Source organism: Anopheles cruzii, chromosome 2 (assembly GCF_943734635.1).
Source record: "Anopheles cruzii chromosome 2, idAnoCruzAS_RS32_06, whole genome shotgun sequence".
Taxonomy (NCBI): domain Eukaryota; kingdom Metazoa; phylum Arthropoda; class Insecta; order Diptera; family Culicidae; genus Anopheles; species Anopheles cruzii.
Genome location: NC_069144.1, coordinates 42,985,764 through 43,000,716, shown reverse-complemented (window position 1 = coordinate 43,000,716; position 14,953 = coordinate 42,985,764). Strand labels below are relative to the sequence as shown.

Below are 14,953 nucleotides of genomic sequence, written 5' to 3'. Positions count from 1 at the left end.
ACGTCGTGCTGCGTAGGCGTACACCGCACCCCGTCCGCTTCCGGTTGCTGCCTGAACCGGAACCGGGTTGTGCTGTTTCAGCATAAGCACCCGCCGGCGCAACGGGGCGGAACGAAACGGAACGAGCGCGCCCCGTATACTGTCGTCTTTCGCACACTGAGCGTCCGCTCTGCGCTCCGCCGGAAGGATGCTGGGAACCCTCCGACACGCAGCGCGGCGGCGATAGGACTCGAACAGAGGCATAACAAAAACCGGAGAGCGTCCTACCAAACATCAACACGGACACACGGAACGGGGAACGGGGAATGGAAAACTCGCTTTTCCGACCCACCATCGTCAGCATCAATATTTGAAGCGACGCTTCCTGATGAAGCTAGCCGCTTCTCGGCCGGCCGAGAAGATGGGCGATGGGCCACCACCCACGGCATCGTCGTCGCCGTCGTCTTTGGTGCCACCACCGTCTCCGCCACCTTCGTCGTCGTCGTCGGCATTCGCTCGCTCGTGCGCAGCGAATCCTCGCGGCACCATCAGCGGTGAAACATATTTCATAAATCCAACAAGTGTGTTTTCCTTTGCGTGCGCCCTGGGGCGCTCCCCAACACGGTCGACACGGTGGTAGTAGGGAGCAAGCGATTTAAGGACACTCGTAAGGACACTGCACACCGAAAGTCGGTGCGTGGACGATGCGCAAATAGCGCCGCGGAAGTTAAGAAACCCCTGGGTTTTTCCCCCCGATAAGCAATACGTTTGGAGTGGAACGAAAGAGAGAGAGAGAGAGAGAGAGAGAGAGAGAGAGATAGAGAGAGTAAAGAAAGATGGCCCCCAGGAGTGAAAGTGTTTGAAGGCGCACATTGAACAATTGAAACCGTGTGTTCGTGTTTTGTTTTTTCGCTTCTTTGGTGTGAGCTCTCAGCTGACGGACCAGCTATTGTGCAAGGACCCCAATACACACACACGTACGCACACAGCTAGCCGATCGAATCGATTCCGCCCAAATATCGCACCACAAACAGGATGCCCCGGTGTTACGTGGTGAAAAAACAACAGCCCGCGGCACCGCAGGTGATGCCGTACCGGAACCGGATGACGCCGCCGACAACGACGACGGTGGTGACCACGGCCGCCGCCGCCGCAAACCAACAACAGCAGCAACAGCAACAGCAACAACAACAAAACCAACAGCCGCCACTGCAACATCAAACGCCCGGCGCCAGACAGGTGCTGATGGTCGCCGGGAAGGGGACCGCGGCGAAGGGTAGTGCCTTGGGAAATGTTATGGTTTGCGCGAGCGGTGGCGTCGCTGCCGCACCCGGCAAGGCCACGGCCGGAAGTGGCCACCCCGCGCAACACAACACCGCCGGCAACGTTGTGCTGCTGAACAGTGTGAGTGTCATTAGCGGAGGTCCTGCCGGCCGGCCGGGGAGCGCAAAGATCGGCGCCGGTGGCGGCGGCGGCGACGGGAAGGTCAACGATGGTGGCGGCGGTGGGATCGTGCAGCGGAAGGACGTGGACTCGTCCAGCGGACCAGTCAGCCCCACCGAGGGCTGTGTGGCACCGATTTATTACACCAACATTTCGGACAACAAAAGCGGTAAGTGTGTGTGTGCGCGTGTTTTTCGGGGTCCTGTTTTCCGGGCCGATCCTTTAAGCAGCGTCGATGGGGATCCTTTAATCCAGGTGGACTGGCGTGTCAGTGTTCAGGCGCGTTCACGTTTACTTAGGACTGCGATCCAAAGCGATCCGTTTGTCGGCGAATCGGATAATAATGCGTTAAGCAATCGTTTGAATGCAAGTGTTAATTACCCAATTTTGTGCGGACTTGCGAAGGACTTACCAAGCTATTCAAAATCCTAAATTATCTGCGTTTCTGGAACGCTGCAACAGTAACGTACTACATGGATTATAACTGGGTGAACTAGGTCAAAGTTTAACGACGATCGTCCCACCGTTTGCGTCGTGGTCTTAAGTTCGCTTCACAGGGCTCGCAATATGCCCACCGACTTGTTTGAGTGGCTATCGATAACATTTGGGCCTAATAGGAGGAAAGTCGAACACTATTTTAAGCTCATAATAAGGTCGAAGAGGACTGACACCTTCTGAAACAAATAACATTCATTTGACGTTTTGCGGGGATTATTATTTTTCTGCTACCTGTTGAAGAAAAACGGCGACAGAATCGCACCAAATGTTTGTTGGGGCTTGTGTTTGGAACATCACAGTGCTTTAAGCGGTTAACAAAATTTAAAAACTGCGGTTTTGACTTAACAAGCAAAGAGCGTCGGACGACTCCAAAAAAGGACTTTCTGACGTCACCAGAAAGGTGTGGTGTAAAAGAAACTCCTGAAATCTGGTGAATTCAGATCGCTACTGACAACAAACGATCAATTTGAACTGGAGGCGCCAGGTGGGGCAGGAGGCGCCAGTCATGGAGGCGCCAGGTGGGGCTCAATGACCACTGGACCTGGCGTCTCCATGACCCACAAAGCTAAACTGATTCAGGATACTATCAAATCACTTGGATGGCAGACTTGGCTCTTTCCGAATATCATTCTTTTCATCGATGGGACACGTATTGGCTGAGCACCACTTCGTTTCCTACGAGGAAGTCGAAATTGAATGACTAAATGGTTTGCTTCAAAAGACAAGAGATCAATGATAAATGATTTAGCAGAGTGATGGGAGAAATGTATAGCTAGCGATGGCACATACTTTGAATAGAATAGAATTTTTCATTTTAAAATAATAAACGTTTAATTTATTTGAAAAAATATAGTTTTTCAAGGTATACGCCTGGTAAATGACGGGTTCCTTACAGCCTACGGGTTCCATTTATTCAATTGACTCAAAACAACTGCTCGTGCGTTGTACCGACAAAGTCTCTAACAAATCAACTAACAAAGTGAGCACTCTTCACTGACACATCTTGTCTTATTTAAATAAAATGAAAAAATATCTTGACATAAATTCCCGATTGCTTCCTAAAAACCATACTCATTAAAATAAATTCCTTTTGGCTTGCTTGGCTTAATTTTAATTGTTCGCAACGTATCAATTCAACACGTAAAGGGAAGATATATTTAAACATATGAGCCACATGTCGAATCCCCATGTCCACATGTCCACACGTTGATTGTTGAACCGAATTCGGCGGCCTTACGTGAAACTAAACTTAAACATTCCGATTGTCAAGTTCGCTAGCTTCCAAATCGCGCAGAGGGCTCAACGATGAAAAACAGAAGCTCAATGGAGACGCATGGTACCTTAAGGCATCCGCCAAAGGAAACGTCCAGCGAGCACCGACCATGCACACATGCCTCACGCGGAGCGCGTGGTTAACGCTAATCAAAGACAGAGAGGACGGCATTAAATCGCCACCGGGAATGGTAGGTCCTGTATTCGTTCCTTGACGCACCAGAATTCAATTAGCCCAACTTTAATGCTTTAAAACAACGCTTTTAATAACGACCCCGAAAGGCCCCTTGGTTGGCCCCACACTTACAACTCACTCGCTGGCCTGCGGCTCGCTAGTGACCTCTTTAAGGATCCCGCTACTCTCGTGAAGAGCGACACGTTGTCCGAGGTTGATTGTGTTTGCGCCCGGTAACAAACCTAATTTGTGCCCGACGCTCCGTTCGGGAAGCGCTGTCGGTGACGGTGGTCAGCAAGGACATCCTGACCACACAACGCACACCGTGTCCACGTTACGGTGCGTGTCGCCATGATCGCCGAAAACAGCAATAAGCAGCGGCCGGATCCCGGGTTCGGAGCTTGTTAAATAAATACGCACGCAAGTACGCGATGGGAAGAGGGATCATGGGCAAATTACCTTCGCCGCTGTTGCCGCTGCCCTCGGCAAGGAACAAAAAACAACCAAAAACTCCTTCGCCCGCAGTGAAGGGCCCGTTTGAATTAATACTAATTTGATTACACCTGCAAAGCCCCCGGAATCCCGGTGTTTCCCGAACTGGGCCAGCCCGGCCAGACGGCTGATCCCGGGGTCCCGGGATCGGGGGTACACCGGCCGGGGTAGTTGTGGTGGCCCTGGTACACATTTAATTATTCCCATTTTTTTCCAGGCTCGGAAAACGCGCGCCGTCCCACTAACAAGCTGCGGACCGTTGGTGGCCCGGTATTTATGTTGTTTCGTTGTGTTCCTTCTTCTCGGGACGACTCCGGCCCTGCGGTGTGGAGGGCGGGGGCACTGGGGCTGACAACTACTGCTGCTACCGTACCTCTTTGCACAGCGAACTCTCGCTTACAACTCGCTCCAACTTCCGGGCGCCAGGACTGCCGGTTGCCATGTGGAGCGGGTTCCGGGTGACAAAAGTTGAACAGCGCTGAACGAATGGCCATTAATTGCCACACTAAAGGGCCACCACCCCGACGGTAGTGAGTGAGGGAATTTACGTGGCCCCCGGTCACTGCCACGCCACTTGCCGTTTGCTGAATAAGTCAAAAACTGTCACTGTCATTGTGGTGACGTCTGACTGGCTGGCTGGCTGACAATCATTTATGCGCGCGATAGCAAAGTTTTCGAAAGCTACATAATACGACAATTTGCCACCACCGCCGGCCACCGTCTGACCGGCCGACCAGCACACACACACGGGCACACACGCACGCAGGATGCCGGAGTTCGCCCAACAAGTTGCCCGTTGATTGAACTCATAATCCAATTAGTCACATCACATGTGGCGCGATGCAGGGCGCCGTATGCCGGCAGGCAGGAGAGGGCCCCCATGGGAGAGGCACGATAATGCGCGGCCCTCGGAGAGAGAGAGCCTTCGGAGGCGTTTGATTCGGTCGCATAAAGTGATCAGCAATTACGGGTGGATTTGGTTGGGCGTTTTAATTCATCGGCTGGTTGCTGGCCTCGTTTTTTTTTTTTCCTGTCGTTGAACTGCACTCTTTTGGCACGCCATTTTGCAACCGAGAGCCGTGCGGGCCCACCACAGGATCATAAGCGGCCAGGGGGTGGGGGGGCAGCGAAATGAGGTGATAGCGATGGGCCATCATCAACACCGTTGTTGTTTGGTTGCCCTGGTGCGGTGCGTGCGGTTAAAGGGGTCGGCAAATTAGTTTAATTAATTGATTTAGATATAGTTTCATTGATTTGGCTTTATGACTGCTTGTTACTTTTCATTCTAACACACTCCGCCAGATTGCGTCACTAATGATGATGATATTTATGAACATTCAAATAATGCATTTATCGCAATTGGTGTTTATCGGCCGGTTAGGGCCTGAAGTGGACCGATTGCTGCCAAGACTTTTACGCATTCTTTCAAATCAAAAGGACACCTTTGGTGGGTTGAAATGTGATAAACCGAAAATTTAAGGCTTACCGTAAGGGTTTCGTAACTTTATTAATCCTTGACACTATTCCTTATTACTATTACGTTACTAGCTCTTTGTCGCACGTATAATAATTTTTCATCACTTCTGGACTTTATTATGTCCCTTAGTCAATGACGTAAGGGTTTTTCCTTCATGCCTACAGAGAAACTGTTTTTTTATTTATTCGTGTATGCATCTTTAATATACCAGTTACCGGCTTCTGCATTCGTTTTGCCAGTTGGTATTAGTTACTGTATTTGTTCTCCTGTAAGTTGTCCTGTAAGTTGTCAATCCGTCTACGTTGCTTATTGACCCATTTAATAAATAAATAAAAAAACAACCTACCGACAGCTACCTTCAAGAAATGAAAGGAATGAGTAAAATTTTCGAGGCGACGAAATCATATGTCCATGAACTTAAACTAATCAAACCATGCTTTCTGAAAGCGAAAAGACTTGGGTCACACATTATGCAAATTGTTAAGATAGGACCATAAAAAGGCTTTCTGAATGGAACGCTGCTACATAGCTGCTTATTCACACCACAATAAAGCAAGTTTTAGCAAAACACCTTTCTCTGAACCTAACTGGCTACCGGCGATGCAATAAAAACATTGCAACGGACATAGATTACAATGTACACAGGTGAGAAAACGCAAATGAGTGTCAGGCAAACCGGAAACGCGGAGGATCACCTACGGGCGGGTGAAATGAATTGTCTGCCACACTCGAACCGTGTTTCTTTTAAGCGCAATTTTCTTCAACCTAACCCCACACAAACACACTACCGTCGTTTGATTTTCTTTCCCTGCCAAGGGGAACCCTCAGCAACGGGCCCGTACCGGAAGTGCGTGCGGAACGACGCCACAGTCCATAGTGCCCACCCCCCCCCGCAATCCGCGCCAAGAAGCTAGGACGTCAGGATTCGTGTTCCGTGTGTGATGGTGATTGTAATGTAAAACTTCCGCCCTTTTTTCGCGCGAATTAACGACGAGCGAAATACGTCAGCTGGCGTTCCGTCTCGCTCACTCCGCACTCGAAACGAAGGGCGAAGGGTTCTTGTTTTCTCGCTCACTTCCGGTTCTTATCGCCCTGTAGCTTCACCAGGACGATAAGCGACCGAAAGTTATGGTGATTGAATTAGACCATTCGACCGTTGTCTTGTGTTCATTATTGTCACTTATCAGGCCACGGTGTTCGACACACGCGGCCATCAGCCGTTGCTAGTCGTCGTCGTCGCCATTGGTTTCCAGCAAATGTCCGCTCGGTCGGTCCGGCCCGGAGGGGACAAAAAACCAAGCAACGGAGCCCCATTTCGCTCGCCAGGACATCCGGCTGCCAGAAGCCGAATCGCTGCTTCTTGTCAAGGCATGAGGACGACGGCGGCGACAAACTTGTTGATTGAACGGTGAACGCTCATACGACACTTTCGTGACCGGAGCCAAGAGAGCCTCTGCAGTAACTTCCGCCTAGCGGCCCCCGGGTGCTTTTCGGTGCCCGGCCCTCGAGCAGTCATTACCGAGCAGCAATGACGACTGAAGCCGGAAGCTCACACAACGCGCTACTAATGAACGGAAGGAGCGCCCGGTGCTAGCGGCCAGTGGCGCGGGCTCCGTGGCGCTTCGGTGCCGTCGCTGCCGGGTTGCGTTCGCCGTCCATTAATTATTCACCACTCCGAACACTAATCAGGAATCCGGATTGCGTGCCGTTTGTGACAACGTTTTGTTGTCCCGCAGTCCCGCGTAGTAACAAGTCTTTCGGTATTGTTTCGCCGTTTAATTTTTTTTTTTCGTTCGTTCGTTCATCCGTGGCCGTTGTTGCGTCCCGTTTCTGTCGACGTCATTAGCATATACGGAGGCGATGGTGGCGGCGTCAAGCGAGTGTACAAAAAGCAGTGCCTCGGGAACGTGGCACATGTTTTATCAGCTTTCACCTGACACTTGTTGTAAAGAGCAGGTTAAAAATGGCACACCAACATGGAAGGCTAGCTTAGGGGTTCGGCGGCTCCGTTGCCAAAGGCAGACATGTTTGGACAAATGGATATTTAATGTGGAAAACACGATAAAAGTGTCAGAAATAAGTTGAGCTACATGCTTCATTGAAAATACTCGTTAGCATAATGCAGTAATATCTAATCTTGGAATAAATCGTCGCACGGTTGCAACAACGACTGCACGGCAATTCAATTAGTAAAATGGAATTCAAAAATATGGAAACAATATGAATATTGAATATAATAATTCGATTTAAAAAAGAAAGTTGAAAAAATACTCGAAACTATGCTATCAATCGATTAAAAACAGGTTAAAAAGGAAACAAAACAAAGCCACAATACAAAATGACTAAAGAATGAAAATATAACAATACCGGCGTTAGTTGACAAGTGACGAGCTGCTCAAAAATGATTGAATCAAATCGGAACCCGATTCACTAAAATAGGTCATGCGAATGCTGTTTCGTGTGCATTTTCCGCCATTTTTGTCGATAATTTCACATTAAACGCGCAGCAACAAAAGGTGCGCCTTCCAGCGTGCAATGTATTTTCCTTTTTTTTGCCCAAGAACTCACGGCCCAACAATGCCCAATTGACACCACTTTCGGTGGAAAATCTCCGTTTCAACTCGAACCCACGAGAGTGTGTGGCGCTTGCCACGCGAAACCCGAAACTCGTACAACTCGGCAACAAAATAGCATAATGTAACGGCACAGCCGCAACTTCGGTGGCACCAACCAACGGGAGAGAGACAGAGAGAGAGAGAGAGAAAAGGGCGAGGGAATGCTGTTCAACCTTTAAAAACCCGGTGCAACAATTTTGACACTTTTCTGCCACCGCTTCCAAGTGTCGGAGTGCCCAATTCACCCTTCAGCATCAAACGGGGTGCTTGAAATGATTTCCCGAATCAAACTCGTGGAAGAAGAACCCGTGGAAAGCGGAGGTGGAAAAACCGACCGCCCCACGACCCACTCCGCCGCCCGTTCGCGGGCCCTGGGGCGAGGTTTCGACATCCTCGAGCGGCGCGCTGTCCTCGTCCTGTCACAAAGTGCCGAATTTCGTATGCACTACCAGTGTTTGCGTGCGACACGTAAATGTGAGACGACTTTCAGCCCCTCACACACACACACACACACGGGCACACGTACAGGTACAGGCACACCAACGGCGGGCGGTGGGGTTCGAGCTGTGGTCGTTATCGAATGCTTCCTCCATTTTTCTGAGGTGCCACTCGGGAAGTCAACAGTTTCTGCTTGACTCCCGTGGTGCCGAAGGACCCGACTCGGTTTCGGTGGGTGGCCTTCGGATACCCGAAAAAAGGACCGCACCGGAGGAGCGCCGGAGGAGCGCCGGACTACAACATTGGCTACCGTTTATGTTGATTCAAAGGATGATTTTGTTCACTTCGCCGTACACCCGTTTACTGTTCCGCCGGCGTCATTCTGCCTTTGCACCGATCAGTCCATCAAGTCGTTCGCTCCTTTCCCCTTTCTGGCTCGACCCCGCATCCTGCATAAACATTTATCCAGCCCCGGGCCCCGGCCCCGACCCCGGGGCCCCGGACACCTAGCTGGCTGGCAAACAACGGCACCGGCACTTTAATGTTGCTTCCCGACTGTGTTTCGCAACATCAACAATGTTGTTGTTTGTTAGCATATCGCACCATAAACAGGTTACTGCACGGCACGTAGCCCGTAGCCCCCCCTGCGGCCCGTGGCCGATGGCCGATCCTAAACGTTCGCCGTTGTTGAGCGGCCCCATGGCCGCCGAGAGGCGTCTATCGATTTTGCATAACTTTTCAACACACGAGGCGCTTTCGTGTCGGAACGGTCCACGCCAAACACGCCAAAGCGACCATCGGACCACCGAAACCCCGGCCCGTGCCAGGTGATGTAAAATTTGTGAAACATTTTCCAAAAATCCCCCGGCCAACCGGAAGGCAGCAACACGTCAAACAAGTGTCGGTCAAAAACTTTGGCGCTGCATTTTTCGTTCAGGCCCATTCAGGGGAGCGGCCGTTGGCGGTGAACGGGCGGCGGTTTGCCAATCTTCCGGCGACGAGAAGAAGGTCAACTAGGTTGTTTTGGGTGAGTGTTTATTTCCAAAACCCTATCAAATAAAGTGGCCTATGGCTCTGTGCAATTAAACGATCCTCGGAATCTGCCTTTTTGAGATGTGGAAATGTAAATATGCAGCAGATACCGAGGAACAAGCGTTACGTGCCAAGGTCAGTGTGAATTAACACCACTGTACCTCGCTTTACGTAAATTTTTTTAATGTTTTTCACTTTCCTTATGGTCGGTCGGAGAAAGGAAACGAACTTTCGATTTTAACATTGGGTACATTGTTTTAATTGCATGACCATTAGATGGCCTCAGCGTTTGTTGTTTTCATAAACAGAACATTTGCTAACCAAGCTTTCAGGCTCGTCTATGGAGTTATATAAAAAAAAATTTTACAAATTCTCTAAGAGCTATTTAAAAGGCATCTGCAAACTAACAATATTGTTAAAAAACGATTTAATTGATGATAAATGATTTAATGATTTACTGATGAAATTAAAGGATTTTTTCGATGAACAAACTACACAATTTTCCGGAGCAACTCAAAATATATTTATTCGAAGTAATCATCGTTTAATTCTACACATTTCGTCAATCCCTCACACAAATTGTGGATTCCTTTCCAATAAACCTTTTCGAAACAAGAACCACGTGTTGCTCTGCAAGTAACAAAAAGGCAATAATCTGACGGTCTGAAGGGCTGAAGGGGTCTGAAGAATAAAGCCGTGCCGATAACTTTTCACAATTAAGGGTTTTTATTGCGCTGTTCACGGCTTTTGCGCCAGAACGTTGCCATACTGAAATATGACTTAGCCGTGTCGTCGGGCTCATTCCGATCCGTCCTGTACAATGCTACATCTAAATATTAACCAAATAGCTTCAACTTACACACCTGATATAAGTTTGTTGCTGTTTAGAAGTTGATTGGAAAAGGGTTCAATCTTACAATTATGTTAAGCTCCGCATGAAATGTTGAACATAATCGGTTGCGTTTTGAGGTGTTATAACACATTGAAGAGTACTTCGTGAGACTAACATAAACATTGTTTAACTTAACGTGAGAGAGCCTAAACGCAACGTGAGAATAAGTGTATCTTAACAAAGTGTAACATAACAATAACATAATTTTATGTTAATTCTAACTTCTTGGACACTTGAATACACTGCGCCATTTCCTAGTTGACCAATTATAAAACCATTAAACCATTTATTAAAAAGGCCATTATAGAAACATTTAAAAAACCGACGGAGTGACTGTCACTTAGTAGTTTCCGGATAGTGACAAAAATTATCACCGAGTTTTGTTATTTCAATACCCATTGATTGATGATCGGACAAAGCGCATCAAAAGAAAGAAAGCTTATCCATCGTTTGGCAGTGAAGTTTGTTACACTCACGAAACGTACGGCGGCACCCTTCTAAGTAGACAGCCAAAAAGAAAAAAAAATGCAAGACCAAACATCGCTCTATTATCACCTTTTCCCGTAAAGCAAACCGTCTAAGCTTCTTCAAACTAATGGCGAGCATCTTGAACGCTGAACGCCGGCAGCCGGGAGCATTTCTCCCGCCCAGCGCCAACGATGCTAACGACGCCGGTGCACGAAGCAAAAACCCCCGGCCGTGCAATCCGCACGTGTAAACACGCTGCCGCTCCAGATTGGATGCCTTCCCGCGGCCCCGGATCTGGTCTATCTTTTCTGTACATTTCTTTTTTGCGCCTCGCACGAAATATGTTCCTCATTGTCGGTTCCGGATCGATCGGAGTGGAGCCGGAGCATAAAAAGTGAGCCTTCAAAGGACGCACACAGTCACACGAGCGGGCGCGCGCGCGCGCGGAAAAAGTGGTCTCGTCACTTGCGGCGGGGGCGTTCTTGAGTCTGAATGTCACGAGGCAGTCGATGCGTTCGAAAAACCCGGCTCACTCCGGTGCAGCAGCTCGGAGAGTTGCAGCAAATGCACCCTTGTGCGAAGAGGCAGATAATTCGTGTGCTGCAGCAGCAGCATTAAGCGCACAGCATCATGTATCGATTTACGCCGACAGGCCGGCCCAGACAACGTCCCAGACCACCGTCCCCCGGCCGTTCCTATGCTCCTTCGGAGGTCTAGACACGTACAGGATTTCGCTCGCGCGCTCTCACTCTCTCTGTGGGGGTCGATCTTTCTGTCCCTGTCGCTCGCTAAGGAGCGTGTATCCTTATCCTTGCGGTTTGCGGGGTTGTGGCATGAAACGACGCTGCAACTGCACGCAGACGGCGTCTTCCCAGCCCACCCGGCCACCCGCCACAGGAAGGAGAGAATTCACCTCAGGTTTAATTGTTACCTTGCCCTACCGAGCGGATAGGATAATGGTTCCCCTGCACACAGTGGGCCCGGGCACGGCTCCGGACCGTACGAAGGACACCACCAGCACCGGCCGGGGGAGTGTAAAAACCTGACTCTCAAATCACCACCCGCACCACGGTCACGTGTCTGTGGGCCTGTCTCCTGGGCCTGGGCCCCGTCGATCCCCGTCGAGGGGTGCTCTCGAGTTAATCTTAATTGAGTAGTTTTATGATCCCATTATTTCAGACAATGATTAAGGCATCGATAGCTCGGTAAATTACGACCCAAATTGACCACTGTCTCCCGACACCCGGCCCCCGCCCTACGGCCGCCACAGCTTCTGCGGCCCAACAACAGTCGAGCTTAAATTAGTCTTCCGCCGGCCGTCGCTAGTGGCCCGGTCGGTCCGGTGGCTCCCCAGAGACCGCCCACCAGAGACCGTAGACCGAGGTTCGGTCGCCGGGCTTTTAGAGGCCTCGCTGCGCTACGGCGCAGCTACGATTGCAACCCGCAAGGACGGGCCCGGGTCGGGCCTGCATCACATCGCTCGGCTCGGCATCATTTGGGGTTGGTTTCGCAATACGCTGACCACAAACACCCATCACACACGCACCCGCAGCGCACCTTGGCGGCCCCGGTCCTGGCGGCGGTCCCAAACGGTCCCATGCTGGACCGGCCGGTCGCTTGTGAACCACCGGATGCAGCACGTTCCATCAACATCACCATCGTCGTCGTCGTCGTCGTCATAAATGATGATGATGGGGCAAACAACGTAACGATGCAAATCTGACACTTTTTAAGCCGCAAAGCCTTAAAGGCCGGTGACATTTGCCTTTCTCCCTTCCCGGAACAACCCGGTGGGGCGGACCGGTGGCCACTGCTTACGCAACGCCTGGCTGGATGGCTGGTTGGATAGGTAAATGTTTGGAACAGGAAGTAAACAGGACACACTGGTTCATAGCACTTTTTTTTCGGGCAGGACCGTTGTTGGACGTCAGGGTCTCCGGTATCTTCATAGAGCCCCTGTTGGAGATTTTATCTTCCGGCCTGTCGGTCTGTCGCCAATCGTGGCTTTCGGTTTGAGGGATTTATGTTGTTCCTTTTTTTGGGAATAAAATGATGATCATCAAGCGTTTGGTCCTTTGGAGGAGGTTCGCCCGATTATTCCATAATTTTTTGGTTTTTCTTTTAACTACTTTCAGAAGAGTTTTCATAAGTTTATTGTATGATTTCTGAAGCGACCGCAGCGCTTTCTCCTTAAACAAAGCTCAAACTTCGATAAATCAACTATCGACATGAAAAATGGCTTCCGTATGAAGCAGACAAATTAATTCGAATGAATCATAAAATCAAGAAAATCCAGCAAATTAGCATCATTTTCTTTCCACAGCTTCGTGGAAAGTTTTCTTGAAATTTTCCCAAATTGTCCACGCCCGTCGTAGTGTTAACCCTCGATAACCCCGCTCCCGTCCGGCGTCATTTCCGGCGGGTCTCGCCAGCACCACCGCCCAGCACCCCAATCTATTCATCTCGCGGTCCGCGCGGAGTTCGCGCATTAAACTGGCCAATCTCGACCCCGACCCCGCCTCGCGGCCGAAAATCGAATAATTATCGTAAAACTTTATCCTACCTTTCCATCAAACATCGCTCCGAAACCACTCGATTTGACGCCCAGGGACCGCGCGACGATCAGCGCCGTCACGGTGAGCGCGCTGCGGTGGAAAATTAGAAAATTTTCGCTAAATTTATTTTACGACCACCCATTACCCTAAACATTTTCCGGTGCCACTGCGCGCCGCACACGGCCACGACCACCGACGCACGCACGCACACCGACACACCTATCGCACTTTAATTTAACCTCAAAAAGCCCCCGCCGTGGCCGAAGTGATTGTTGGAGGCGTTTTTCTGACGATTTTGGCTCGCCGGAACAGGTCCACAGGTCCGGGAGCATCTTCCGAAACACCGAACGGTCGTTCGGTCCAGTTTCGGTGATCGCTCGCGTCGTCCATCCGCTGGCCCTGTGTGTTCCCCCGGCTCGCAGTGGTCCAGTGAATCAATTAAAATTTTATGGATGTTGTTAAATTTTATTTTACTTCACTTTTAATTGGAAAGTAATTGCTAACGCTGGTCGCCGGGTGCTGCTGTTGCTGCTCGGGGCCCGAAGATTTCGCCTCCTTCCGGTTTCGCGGACGACGACGGGTGTTGATTGTGCGACCAGATCTTCACACACACACACACACACACACGGAGGTGTTGCGCCAGGATTTCGTGCCCAGCGAAAGCGTCCAATCGTTGAGATTTTGATGAAAGGCACATTACTCGGAAAAATTAATGTCACACTGGAAATGGCTTTCCCCAAGGGGAGGTCAGTCTGGCGGTGGTCTTGTTTGGTCTCAAATAATTGGCCAACCTTTACTACTGTTTTATTTTTGAACCAACCATCAAACGTGCGGTTGTTTGGACGGTTTCATCGACGGACATTGGCGAGCCTCGAAAGAACTCACACAGATCTACCAGTTTGACGAAGTTTTTTCCCGTTTTTCTGTCCACACCGCGATCCATAACATGGCATGTTTCCCAATCTCGAATTGTCCCTTCGTGGAATCCATTTCGCCGAAAATCTTAAAGGTCCCAAAGTCGATTCCCTGCCTCATCTTATGCAAACGCCGGACGACAGAATATATTTTTTAACTTACTGCTCCAGCTCAAACTGTAAATGATACGAAATGCGTCAATCTCGTGTTTCCCGGTCCAACACAAGAATTAAAAATTAAATTGCAGATACCGACCGAGACGACGACTTTTTCTTTCGCAACACGACAAATTTCCCAATCGATGATCGGGATTTCCGGGCCGACCTTCAGATTCGCCTGGCTGGCTTGGGTTGTCGTATCTGGCCTACGCCAATTGCACGATAAATATTCCACGATCTCGGCAACCTTTCCATCTTCGAACACCTTTTATTGCTCGGCTGGCGGCCGCACCGATGCGTACCCGGCTAATCCCAGCGAAACCCCGACGAATCCGCCCTCGCACCGATATTGTGCCACTTAACACCTTCCACGTGTTCGTTAAAGTTTTATCCAGCGTCCTGCTTTAAAGCGCCCTGTAACTGCCTTCCCGAAGAAACCCTTCAATCACTCCGCGCCGCCTGTTGCCGTTGGGTCTTCTTATGTTCCGTCCCCATCGCCATCGTCGTCGTTGGTCGCCCTTGGCATATGCTTAAGAATGGATGG

General features: G+C 50.0%; 1 protein-coding gene across 1 annotated transcript in view; it reads left to right on the top strand.

Moving 5' to 3' along the window:
- Positions 1 to 1,014: 1,014 nt before the first annotated feature.
- The window catches only part of LOC128279097 (mucin-12-like), a 34,564-nt gene continuing 20,625 nt past the window's right edge, over positions 1,015 to 14,953 (top strand). The window contains exons 1-2 of the mRNA XM_053017819.1: positions 1,015 to 1,095; positions 1,498 to 1,591. Coding sequence (XP_052873779.1) covers positions 1,015 to 1,095; positions 1,498 to 1,591 — 175 coding nt within the window. The remainder of the gene's footprint in view (positions 1,096 to 1,497; positions 1,592 to 14,953) is intronic.